Genomic DNA, 13535 nt, shown 5'->3' with positions numbered 1-13535 from the left:
TACGATCTTCAAATTTATTGATGCTGTTAAGACTGCGGAGAAAAATATACAAGGATGCCATACATACATATGTACATATGGTACGGAGCATTATGAGCGAAGCCATACTCAAAGCTGTCAAGCTGTGGAGTTATTAATAAGAACCATGTTCCGAACACCTACAGGTCCGGACCATCATCTCCAGTCGATGCAACGCTAAGCCGAAGTGCTGGAGACTTGTAAGATCCAATCTGACCAATTACAAGTGTCCAGATGTATCATAGCTTTCCCCATAGTCTACCCAAGTAGGATGAAACTTCGATTCTCAGCGTTATGCACGATTGTATCGCAATATCGAAAAAGCATAGCAAAACATAGACCTTCACATTTTTTACATGTGTTTGCAGGACCCACGTAGCTTGTCAAAATGCAAACCTCCTTTTATAAACGAAGACCAAGGGGAAAATACCCATGCCAGCTTCAACCTGGGAAGGCGATAGAACTTTCTAAAATCAAGGGGTATCAATGGTCATTTCAAGCCTCAAGAAATACGGGGAAAAGGCTCCTACGGTGAACGTGTTACTTAGCCCCTCTACCGGCCAGAGCTGATGCTCTCGCCAATTTGGCATTCCTCGCTTGGTCCCATTCCCTTCCGGAGTTTCCAGCCTGTGCCTCTCTTTGCGCCCTCTTCTCCTCCTTAAGCGTCCGGGCTTTTTCTCTCGGATCAATGACAACCAATTCATCTTCGGCCTTCTTCCGGTATGACAAGTCTTTACCGAGCTTGTCGGCTGCAAAGCTCAAGGCATGGGACATCCAGCCCTCATCGTCGCTCTCTTCCTTTTCAGCCTTGTCCCACGAGTTGCAGCTTTGGCAGTTGGCAATAAAGTGTAGATCGCATAGTTCCGCCTCGTCGTCTTGCTCGCCCGAACCTTGTTCAGCACCACCCTCCTCGGTAGGTACGTTTAGTTGTTCTTTCTCAGGTCCTGCTTGGCTGAGCTTGGAACGAAAGGCTTGAAGCTTTAGTAAATCTTCGTTTACAGCAGGGCCCTCGCCTCCTCTTCTCCTTTTCCGGCCCCGCGTAGAATTCTCCGGTATTAATTGCTCCAGTGCCGTTTTCTTAACCTCTTTGACCGGCTCAGAATGAATAGTCCGTTTCATAGATGCCTTCAAGGCTGCGATCTCTTCATTTGCTTGCTGTAGTGCGGATTTCTTTGGTAGCTCTGGCTCTGGAGATGATTCATCCTCAATTGGGATAAGTATGCTCTTCGTAGGTTTGTGGGGTGGGTTCGTCTCCAATTTCGAGTCAGTCCGAAGCTCACGAACCGGTATAGAAGACCCGGTCGCCTTAGCCTCCTTATTACTACTACTTTTTGGCGGCTTGGCAGTAGGTGTTGGCTCTTCATCTACATCCATGACAATACGCGAGTCGAATTTTGCTTTTTTTTAGGACCGGCGCGTCATCGTCGCCTTCTTCGTCTCCAAAACTCAATAACTTCTTCCCCCCTTAGATTTGGGTTTCTTCTTCTTCTCAGTAGCAGGCGCCTCGTGAGTTCGTTTGGCAATCCTTTCTCGCTTTTTCATATCATCAAAAGGATTAACAAGAATCTCTACATTCGTAATCCTTATAGGGTAGAGAGGCCGTTCGGTTCCTTCTGCTATTTCTGCCTCACCCATGCGGGCCAAGTTGTAAATTGTATCGCCCACCACTCTCCCAAACACAGTATTCTTGTTGTTCAGCTCCTCAGCTTTTTCCAGTGTAAAGAAAAATTGGCTGGCGTTTTGTATCCGGTTTGCTCTCGTTGGCCATACCCAACAGTCCCCTTCGGTTGAATTTTAGTCGCGAATGAAACTCATCTTTGAAGTTTACACCCGTAGGTCCAGCATTCTTCCCACGGCGCTGGTCCATGGGCCACGGATCCAGATCGCCGCTATATGCGCCGCCATCGTAAATGGATTCTCCCCCATTTCCTGTCCCAGTGGGATCACCTCCTTGTATGATAAAACCGGGAACTAGGCGATGGAATATCGTATTGTCGTAATAACCATCGAGGCATAGCTGGAGGAAGTTTCGCGATGCAGCGGTGTTTGTTTTGCGAATAGCTCGACAGATAAGTCGCCCAGTGTCGTATGGAGAATCAGCGAAGCGGTAGGCTGAGGCTCGAGATTGTAGATGGAGGACATATTGCGCAGCGATCTCAATCTCAAATAACGGTCAATGGAAAATTCGAGCTAGAGGAAAAGCAGACTTTTGATTTTGCGATACTGTTTTTAACGTTGAAATAAAAACATGAAGTCTAGAAGTTGATTAACCTAGATGCAGCCGACGTGCGAGTAACTTCCTCAATACAGCGCGTTTCTGTACCTGGAAGGTAAGTTCCTTAGCACTTAAGCTCCTAACCGCTATGGACCCCATTTGGCACATACCCACTTTGTGGGACACTTCCCACCAAAACACTACCTTTTCAACCTTAAATAATATTATATATTGATGATATTTACTTGAGGCTAGTATTAGCTAATAGGTAATTAATTTATATTTATAACTATATATATAATATTAAAATTAAAATGGTGGTTATAATAAAATTAATATTTTAATATATTATATAAATATTACATATAAATTAAATATAAAAAAATATTACAATTATTTATTTAAAACGTTTTATTTAAAACTATTATCATTAAAAAGTTAATATTGTTAATTTTAAACTATATATAAGTTTTATAACTATAATTAAATTAAATGGTTTAATATAAGTTGAAAATTTTGCTTATATAAATAATATAATTTAATATAAGTTATTTTTAAATTTAAATATTTTAATAATAAAAAATACTAATAACCAATTATATATTATATATAAAGAATTTAAAATATTATATTACTAGATTTAAATTTAAAATATAAAGTTTTATTATTATAATATTTTAATTTCCCATATATTAAAAATATTTATTTTTATATTTAATTTATCTAAAACAATGTATTTTTTATATTATATAATTATAACAATTATGTTATAATTAAATTTTTTATTTTATTAAAGTATATTATTAGTAATAGGGCCTTATAAGGTATTAATAAATCTAATCTTAAATTTATATCATTAATATATATAATGTTATTCAAGGTTGAAAAAGTAGTAGTTTAGGTGTAAACCTATGCCACAAAGTGGGTATGTGCCAAATGGGATCGCTAGCGGTTAGGTTAGTCTGCTGCCGACAAAATAAACCTTATCTTATCGGGTTCTTGCCTACAATCTACAAGGTACATGTACATAGGTACTCGTGCAAAAATTTCCCACTCTCCACCCGTAGGGCAATCAAGCAGGGGTTCTATCATGTACCTATTCGCCTCAACGTGCCATCGAAAAGGTTTTTATATGCTAACATAAATAGGTACAAACATCGGCCGTATGGCCCAAATTTATAATAAGTCGTCAAGGGGGAATTATATTTCATTGCATATCAGGCGATTTTATCTAAAGTTTATTACTGAGTCGTGAGAGTTAACTACCTGGTACTCAATACTCTGAATAACTTACACCCACAAACTGGTCGGGCTTGGTGTATACCTAGATAATTGTCACTAAACCCTCTAAAAATTAAAAGCTTTCTACTACACAAAGAATACGTGAAAGCGCCATTTAATACCATGGCGGCGCAGGAGCTAAACCCGAATTTACCGCCTTCGGAGGCAACAAACGCTGTTCTTGTTCCGTCCGATGAACTACCAGAAGGAGCTCAGAAAGTTGAGGAGATCGATTTTAATGCTTTCAAGGGGCGACCGATTACTGTGGATGATGTGCTTGGAGGCATGAAACATATGGGCTTCCAGGCATCTTCTATGGCCGAAGCAGTACGGATTATCAATGACATGGTTAGTAAAGGGAAAGTATTCATCTCCTAGCATTTAACTGACAAATCCTGAAGCGAGCATGGCGTGACCCGGAGACGGGCGACAAGACGACGATATTTCTTGGCTATACATCTAATATGATTTCATCTGGACTAAGAGGCATATTTCGATACCTAGTAGAGAACAAGCACGTCTCGTGCATAGTCACATCTGCAGGTGGTATTGAAGAAGACTTCATCAAATGCCTCGGCGACACATACATGTCTTCCTTCAGCGCTAGAGGGGCCGAGTTAAGAGCTAAAGGTCTCAACCGAATAGGCAATCTGATGGTTCCCAATGCGAACTATTGTGCATTTGAAGACTGGGTTGTGCCTATTCTAGACAAGATGCTCGAAGAGCAAGAAGCAAGCAAAGGAACTGAAGAGGAAATCAACTGGACCCCATCCAAGGTTATTCACCGGCTCGGAAAGGAGATCAACGACGAGAGATCAGTATATTACTGGGCATACAAGAATGATATCCCCGTGTTCTGTCCAGCTCTGACAGATGGTAGTTTAGGTGATATGCTATATTTCCACACGTTTAAAGCCTCACCATTGCAGTTGAAGATCGATATAGTGGAAGACATTCGACGCATCAACACCATATCCGTACGGGCAAAACGAGCCGGTATGATTATATTGGGCGGTGGAGTTATCAAGCATCATATCGCAAATGCCTGCTTGATGAGAAACGGAGCCGAGTCTGCCGTTTATATCAACACTGCCCAGGAGTTTGATGGTAGTGATGCTGGCGCCCGGCCAGATGAAGCGGTTTCCTGGGGAAAGATTAAAGTGGGAGCAGATCACGTAAAGGTAAGGAACTAAATTCCTTAGAAGGCTTGTTTCTGGATTCACCCGATCTAATATTTATCCTAGGTCTACCTCGAGGCTTCCGCGTGTTTCCCTTTCATTGTAGCCAGCACGTTTGCCAAGGATGGGTAGGTAGAATATGTGTTACAAGGAGTCAATGATATTAGCATACAGCTAAGAAAGCCCAAATTTATCTAACAATCACATGGCTCGTATCTTCTCGACTTCTATACCTAAGTACCTAAACTATCTGAGCAGTAAAGTTTACTGCTAAAAGCAGCCATTAGTAAGAGCCTCCCAATTTAAGTGTCTGAGGGGGTGTCTTTGCGGACCAAAAAAAAAACTAAAAAAAACCTAGGTTAGTTAAAACATTCTTGTTTCTACTCAATGGGATCGTTCGCGTCTAGGATTACCACCAGATCGGAGTCAAACCTCAACTTTCAACAGATAGTTAGTACAGACTCGATATACTAAGTAACGCCTATAGCCCAAGCTCCCTCACCATTTTAAAAGACGACCGTGGGTTTACATGATTATAAAAAGATGTCCTGCTGTGATAATCAGTTCGACTTGAATTTCAAAGCGGATGATATTGACCACTTTGAAAATATTAATAAGATCCCCGGACGAGCCCCTTTTCATCACTAGGCCTCGCAAGGACATACTTTAGGCGCCTTTCTTTACTACTCTTATTCAACCCGCCCCTTATAATATCATCCTACACTAGAAGAAATTCTTGACAATTCTCTACTGGCCATCTAGAGGTTTCTAATAAGGATCTCTACAGAACCTCTCTGTACGCGATTACCTTTTTTATAAAAAAAAAAAAAAAAAAAAAAAAAAAACCCGTCTAACAACATTCTATCTAATGATATTTCAACATGCTTCCTCCTTTTGATACGATCCTACGGATGAAAAGGATGAATTAGGTATAGAATTAAGTATAATACCAACTTTGTCAAGACATGCACCAGACTTTACAACTATCACTCCTGGGTTAACTCGTCCCGAGTCACCAAATAATCGCATGCACATCCCATACCAATCTATGAAATCAAATAGCAACCCCGACGCGTCTCGTGCAACAACATCAACACCTAGGTTATCATCTACGCGGCGTGTTTGTCGGGCCCAATTTCGAGCAGCAAAAACTCTCCTTCGCTTAAAACATGCAAAAACCGAGGAAGGTGCTCAGGCGTTAACGCCCTGCTTGGAAAGCGCAGCCAATATTAACTTAGCTGTGAATGGCAATATCAACCCGGCTCTTTCCTCTTCATCAGTGAACAACGTCTCTCAGTAAGTGTTTTACTGCTGTCATTGATTTCCTTAAACTTCATATTGTGATTAAGCTTGACGATAACTATCGCATTGTTCAACTAAACTGAATAAAATCCACAGAACTCTCGGCTTTGTTCCTATTGTTAAGAAAACAAGCTCACTTCGTCGGCAAGCAGATGGACGGAGTAGACAGAAATACGCTGCAGGCTTGAAATCTGAAGCCTCGATAGTCACAATGAGTCAGCGCAATGACCAAGTAGACTTACCAAAGCCGAGAGCTAGAAAAAGGAGCGATGCTAGGTCATCAGTAAATAGACTTATGAACGAAGTTAACGATACGGTGGGAGGCGAGCCAGCCGACGATGCTACGAAGGAGGAATGGGATCGCTACTTGGGCATTTACATAAAGGAACTGGATCGGGTCTCCGGGTCGAGCTCATGGCCTCAACTTGAAAAGGCTGAACGGTATGTCAAGAAAATGGGGCAAGCACCTTTAAAAAGGGTAGACTATAGCAGTGACGAGGACGTCACGCCCAAAGCTAGCGGATCGACAGCACTAGGTCAACAGAAAGTTCAGACCGGAAAAAGCCATAATAACAATAAGGCCACCGCTACGAATGGCAAGCCTCGAGGAAGACGTCGTGAGACGACAGAGCCGAGAAAGAACGAAGTGCGGACAGCTTCCGTTGAAAAGCAAGCGGCAAATAATCTTCAGGAAGAAGACGCAGAACGGTCAAGTAGCGGCAATGGAGTGAAAGCTTCCACATCCAACATTATTCCACCAGGCCCGAGCCCGACGACGGATCGAGATAGTCCGCCGCATAAAAAGAGATGCCGGAGAGCAGTAGAATCCCTAATGTCGGAATTGGGCAAGAACTGGCAACCTCATGCTGACGAACAAGGACGAAGGCTAGTCAGGGGGGGAACTAACAAAAATTGATTGGCAACCTACTTACCTAAATACCTATGCTCATGAACTACATTTATATGATCTGGCAGAGCTCTAGGGTACAGGACCTATCATGACGGGGAAAGGTGTATTCTATGATATCGAAGGTTGTCTTTAGTTATTCTATTAGGCTACTGAGATATATATTCATGCACGTTCGAGCAGCTATGTATTTCTAGCAACTATTTCTAGTAATAACATGGAAAAAGTTCGGAGTTACTAGAATTTTGATATTATTTCAGCATCTGGTTGGACGGCGGCATTGAGGATTGCATTTCTCGAAAAAGTTAGCGCAAAAATTATTTACGGGCTTAGTCTTGTTTTGTATTACAACGATTCTACATGTAAATACTAAAATACAAACACAAAATTATGTATATGCCCTAAGGTTTCAAACTGTATTATCCATAAAAGCACCCTTAGAGATCCGTTAATTAGGTACTAATAGGTACCTTTGAATTATAGAATTTGCTGCACGTTGTACTATGTATATTAACCTCAGTATAGGTACATTAGGTAGCCTTCTGCACATAGTACAAGGACAATTAAAATTTTTGTTTATTGAATAGTGCGTCTTAACTGTTTGTATACGAGAGTTACACGCGGAGGATCTTCGTGCTACATATATACATGTACATAGGTAGTACATACAGATAAACTTCCATGATCATGCATGTCTGTGGTTGGCTAACTTGGCAGTCTCAAAATGCGCGGGCAGTTATGATGGGAACAGGTGATTGGACATTTAAGACAGGCAGGTGCAAGGCTTGGGACAAATTGTAGATTGAAGATGGAGCCCGATTGGGTCTTCATGGGGGGGCTAGCATCTTTAATGCTAAATGCTTAATAGTCGTTGCAAGCCTACATTAACTAGCGGCTTATGGGTTCCGGGCGTCCTGCATCCCTGCTCGGGGTTCGGTTTAGTCTAACCTGTCTTGGATTTCTCTGGTCATCGTCCCAGCAGGTGCCACGCGAAGTTTGTGTTTTCGAGGGTCTCCAATTTCAGCCTCTTCAACCCTTCTCGTTTTCAACCTTCCTATCGAATACAGCGTTTTAACTCATCTATCATCTTAAGCATTCGACAGGTGTCTTATCGCATAGCAACATCCGAGTTTACAGGGCTCTAAACAACCAATCAAATTTAAGTTGAGAGCACAAGGGAGGGGCTGTGGTTGTAGCGTCTTCTAATTCAGTGCACCGTCTGTCCGCAATCCTACCGTCGCCAAAACTCCAACCGTATTGAAACCCCGTGCTTGCTAAGCTCTTATGATCATCCGAGTCAATTTCTAGCCTGCGAATCTATGAGAAATTCATAGACTACTTAAAGGCGGGCCTGTTCTTGCCTCGTGCTAGACATGTAAGTTAAATTTCTCTTTCGGGCGACCTGTTGGATTTTCGATAGCGACACAATTTTTGTTAAGCATTCATCTTGCACCGAATACTAAGCTACCACCTCTGCTTTATACGGCACGAAAAATACGGCAGAAGTGCCGCGAGATTACAAAATGTTCAAAATGATATGCACTTTCATTCTAGACCCAAGAGTGATAGAGAAGGTTGTCCTAAACCTAGGGCGACCTCTAAATTTTTTGATAATCATCTAATTCCTTCGCGTAGGGCTTCCCGCTATAATGGATCGCGGTATGATGGCGATTCGCGCCGCTCTAGGTCTCGAGATCGCTCGCCAGATCGGAGATCGCTGTATAGTGACGGCGGACCGCGACGTTCTTCTGCTGAATCTCGAGTGAATACCTCTGCGTTTCAGACCAACCGGGATAACTTTCGCGATGCCCCCCTTTCAAGAGACCCCCCTCGGGGCCCAAAAGCCTTACTCGATGCGCCTAGCGGGCCTCGCGGAGGAGGATATTCCGGAGATTTCCGCGGTAGGGGTCGCGGAAGGGGTAGAGGTTGGCGAGATGATAGCCGGGACCGCGGGAGGGATAGGGATATCGATTTCAGAGATCGGAGAGACAACTCTTACCGCGATGAACGCAGCCGAGAACGTGATCGTGGTGATTGGCGGGACCGTGATCGAGATAGCTTCAGAGGACGGCGACCATCACCCCGTGGACGATCGCCCCCCGGCAGGGATTTTCGGGATTCGAGAGACTTGAGAGATGCTCCACTAGGCGTCGATGCGGAGCGCGCTCGACGTGGATCAAGGGACGGACCACTTTCGGCCGGATCATCTTCATCTGATCCTCCTTTTGGGCCTTCGTCCTATCGCGGTGGGTATAGTGGTCGGGGTCGCGGGAGAGGACGTGGCGACTGGGATAGAGGCCGCGGACGGGGATTTTACGATGATCGTGATAGATACGGCCCGGCTTTTAGATCGCGTTCTCAAGAGGGACGATACCGAGATCGAGACGACCGCGATCGCGACAATAGATATCTCGATCCCGACTTGCGCCCACGCGATCATCGAGATGATCGCGATGTGCGAGACCGCGAAGTTCGGCCCAAACTCGAGAGAGCATCGCACGAACCGCCCCCATTACCGCCAAAAGACGTTTCGCCCCCTCCAGTCGCTCCAGCTGCGCCATCCTTTGGATCGGTACCGAACAGAACTGCCTCAACGTCTGAGGCCGGACCGGCCATGGGCAAGGCGCCGCCAACAGGACCAAGGGCACTCAAAGAAGAGCGACCAACGGCGCCTGGCCCTGCGCCTAATACAGATCCAAGACTGCCACCTATCGGTCCATCTAGATCGTCCTTCCTGGAAATGAGCCCTACCACTATTCCTTCTGGTCCACGCTCCCAAACACGGCCAGGCCCCTCGAGCAAGCAATGGATCAATCCTAATATTAAGAATCGGGTCCCCGAATCACCTAAGCTAAGTAGATCTCAGAGTCTAGCCCAACCGCGACCTGTCGGATTCCGTCCCGACGGAACGCATTCAGATCAGCCGGTGGATAACGACCAACGACCGCCTAGTGGCGATGCAAAAGTAGACCTACAGCCAGCTTCGGTAGATAAACATGTTCATGACTCCCATACCGCAGATCTAGGTGAGGCGGCTGTTAGACATGATCAGCCACCTCAGTCTGATAGGTCGTCTTTGGATCGAGAACGTCAGCCTCAGGAGCGACCTGGTAGCAGAGGTAAGAATGAAGACGGCGAGATAGACGAGAGCGGTCGCTCTGTGGAAGAGATGCCCACTGTGGAACTGAAGACCATACCAGTGACGGACGCGGCAAAGCCAAAACCAGAGCGAAAGCCTATCCTCAAAGTATCCTTGCGACACGTTTCCTTGCCTCAGAAGGAAGTGAAATTGCCTATTTTGGATCAGTCATCGGAGTCAGACGATGAGGAATTTGGTGATGTCATTGAATCGCAAATGGCTGAAGTAGAGGCAAAGTTAAAGCGGCTTGAGGGGATTGAGGAAGCCGTACCAACGGATGCTATAATGCGACACGCGGTGGTGTCACTCGAGGCTATTACGAAAATTCTGAACGAGCCTGAAAATTTAGGAGAGATGGTTGGTCGTGTTCCGGACGATGTTTCTCCGCCTGGTAAAATACCTACGGAACCAGAACCCCAGGTTGAGGAGGCTCCGGTAGTCGAAGATACTAAGGAGGTTAGTGATACTACAGAAGTCGTTAAGGAGAAGACCCCTCAGCCGGCAGTGGAAGAACCGACCCCAGCGGTTGCAGCTCCAAGTGCAGAGCTTCCCCAGCCATCTATCGAGCACGACATCGATGTACCCCACGACTCAGGAGGCGCCTCTCGACGAACAACACAGACCAAAGAATGACGACGGAGATGTACCTATGGAAGATGTATCAGACGCTGCCCAGGTCGATTCTGAATTACAGGCCCCACTCCGAACTCAACTATCAGCTCCTCATAAGCAATCTATTGAACCGCCGTTTGAGGAAGCTCAGATACAATCGCAAGAAATCAGTAAAAGGGGCTCAAGCACGCCATCTCCAGGGGAAGATGAAGACGAAACGGATATCGAGGATGTTGACCTTCAGACGATCGAGATTGTCCGTGAGCATATGGCAACTCCTCCAATTGAGAGTCTACCCTACTTTGATGAGAAACCATGGTTTAAGGACGCGGCTTTCCTAAAGTCGATAGACGCTCAGCAGCCGAGCCTCAATTCATTCATCTTGGAAAGGCTAAAAGACGAAGCACAGCACCGGTTCGTAGAGGAGACGCGGATGAAGTCGATCTACGACGTGAACTATAATAACTATCTACGATTCACTATGTCTAACGATCCTGTTGCTGTTAAGAGCCGGGAGAAGTTTACTTGCATCGCTGGAGTGGAGAGCAATGGCCACAAGCCTGGTTTCCACGAGTCGAAGCCTGAAGGGACAAGGCGTAGCAGATACGCATCAGAACGTGATCTGGAACGAATCTTGGAGGAGTCGCGACGCGTAGAGGATGAGAAAAGGGAGCGGCAAATGCAGGCAGAAAGAGAAAGATACAGGACTGAGAAGGAAGCAGTATTACCTCGTCAGTATCAGGAACCTACGGAGCGAGAGAATGATTTCTATCGAGATGTGACTGGGTTTATTCAACCCGAGAAAATTGTAGCAGCTTGGCAAACTTTACCCCCCGTGGATAATTTTACCGAGGAAGAAACCGCAATATTCGAAAAGGCTTATCTCGAATTTCCTAAGCAGTGGGGTCGTGTCTCCGACCCGTTAGCGAATAGGGACTTTGGAACCAGTATCCAGTTCTATTACCTTAAGAAAGAGAAGAATGAACTCAACCTAAAGGAGAAGTTGAAGAAGCGTCCGAGGCAGCGTAAGAAGGGCGGACGCGGCAAACAACGGTCTAGTGCACTGGTCTCCGAACTTGGTAATGGGGATAACGAGAACGAAGAAAACCAGGAGACGGGCGAAAATGGAGAGCGGCGCCGACCTAGGCGTGCGGCCGCTCCTACTTTTAACTCAGAGGCCACACCGGCCACGGACGGCGAAGGAACACCGGTCGGTACTCCTGGACGCAGAGGGGCCGGTTCTAAGGGAGACGGAAGCTCCGAGAAGCCAGAACGCAAGCCTAGAGGGCGCCGGGCTGCTAAGGACAGAGAAGCGAAACAACCCCGGGTCAACCAGACACTTGCAGCGGCCCCGCCTCCGGTGATTAAAGGTAACCGCTCGCGATCCAGCTCTCGGGTTCATGGCCCGGAATGGACCTCTCAGCAGGTACCGAACGAAGCAGGTAGGGTTCCAACTCAGTACGAATTAGCTCCAAGCACTACGGCCGTTCCACCGGTTACTATTCCCGCGCCATTCCCACACGCGCAGCCGATGCTCAGTCCCGAAAGGGGTGTTCCTCCTCCGCCTCCACCACCGGTCTCGATGTCAATGGACGCGATGGGTCCTCCGCCTTTGCGCCCCGAGCCGCCGCAACAACCCTCTGTTGCTATGCTTGATCTTGGCACTCCTACAGTATCTGATCGCAGAACCGCTACGCAGGCATCTAGTTACTGGAGCGTACCTGAAGCGAATGATTTCCCACAGTTGCTTCGTTCCTTCGGAAGCGATTGGGCAGCTATTGCTACGCATATGCGGACTAAGACTCCAGTCATGGTAAGCTCCCAATCAATATTTGACTTGATAACATTACTAACTCCGACAGGTAAAAAACTTTTATACCCGAAAGAAAGACACTAACGATTGGCAAGACATCGTTAAGGAGGCGGATGCTAAGAAACAACGAGGAGAGAAGAGGCCTGCGCCTCCAGCACCTAGTTCTGGTGTTAAAAAGCGCTATGAAACATCTGGTAATCGACCACTCGCAGCCGCTGATGCGGTTATGGAAGATAGTCCTGGCGCAAAAGTCGAGCATTCTCAACCCGCACAGCCGACGACGGGTCGCTTCAACGTTCCGATCGCAGCCCAACCGCAGCCTACGCTCTTGCAGGCATCATTCGTGCCGCCTCAGGCTTCGATGGCCCAGAGCCACGGCGCTACCCCGCCTGGATCCCAGCCTCTAGCTCAGCCAGTGACGCAGACCATGTCTCCTCGGCCTATGAGGGCACCTTTTTCATTTGGCGAAAGAGAACGGGAAATGCCGCCTCAGCAGACTCCTCGCGTTCCATTAATTCAGAAGACGACCCAGCAAGGGCCTCCGGCGGCACCCGAACCCCCCATGGGGAGACATCCTTTGCCTACATCCCTTATCGAGCCTCAGTCAGAACGGCCTAAAGTTGAACCTAAAATTCCAAAGGAACAGCCTCGTCACCAGGATCGTCAACACCTCCGTGTGAAGCAGGAACCGGACCTTATCCACCAGTATGACCCGTATGCTTCTCAGACCCACCAAAATATTCGAATGGCATCATCTCGTCCGGATAGTGTATCCATGTCTCGTCCTCCAGACCCTCCTCGTGCCGTAGCCCCAGCACCAGTGCCGGCCCCACAGGCGCCCTTTGCCACTATCCTTCAACATCACAGCCGAGCATTATCAGGCGAGGGTATCCCATCTCCACGTTCTCGTCCAATGCCAAATCTTTCACGGCCGACATCTGGGGCTAGCAGTGGAACGGAGCCGTTCAGCGCTCCGCCAGCACAACCTACGCCGCCTGCTGTTGTCTCAACGCCCACCCCCAACCAGACGTAAGACATCTAGCTTGATGGCACTTCTGAATGACGACCCA

The 13535-nt window shown here is 46.5% G+C and overlaps 2 protein-coding genes across 2 annotated transcripts; one reads left to right on the top strand and one right to left on the bottom strand.

Moving 5' to 3' along the window:
• Window positions 1-558: 558 nt before the first annotated feature.
• GL218_00819 (Peptidyl-prolyl isomerase CWC27) lies at window positions 559-1392 on the bottom strand (the record flags this gene model as incomplete). Its single annotated transcript, XM_033577263.1, has 1 exon — window positions 559-1392. The coding sequence occupies one exon, from the start codon at window positions 1390-1392 to the stop codon at window positions 559-561; it is 834 nt and encodes a 277-aa protein (XP_033441445.1).
• Window positions 1393-3637: 2245 nt separating this feature from the next.
• On the top strand, window positions 3638-13498 carry GL218_00818 (Deoxyhypusine synthase; the record flags this gene model as incomplete). Its single annotated transcript, XM_033577262.1, has 8 exons — window positions 3638-3862; window positions 3916-4695; window positions 4759-4820; window positions 6286-6435; window positions 8537-9151; window positions 9233-10496; window positions 10546-12465; window positions 12515-13498. 8 exons carry the CDS (start codon window positions 3638-3640, stop codon window positions 13496-13498), a joined length of 6000 nt encoding a protein of 1999 aa, XP_033441446.1.
• Between the last annotated feature and the right edge of the window lie 37 nt (window positions 13499-13535).

Source organism: Daldinia childiae (genome assembly GCF_008694065.1).
Source record: "Daldinia childiae strain JS-1345 chromosome Unknown Scaffold1, whole genome shotgun sequence".
In the NCBI taxonomy this organism is placed as follows: Eukaryota; Fungi; Ascomycota; class Sordariomycetes; order Xylariales; family Hypoxylaceae; genus Daldinia; species Daldinia childiae.
The sequence above is the reverse complement of the archived record's forward strand: the minus strand, read 5'-3'. Positions and strand labels throughout refer to the sequence as shown.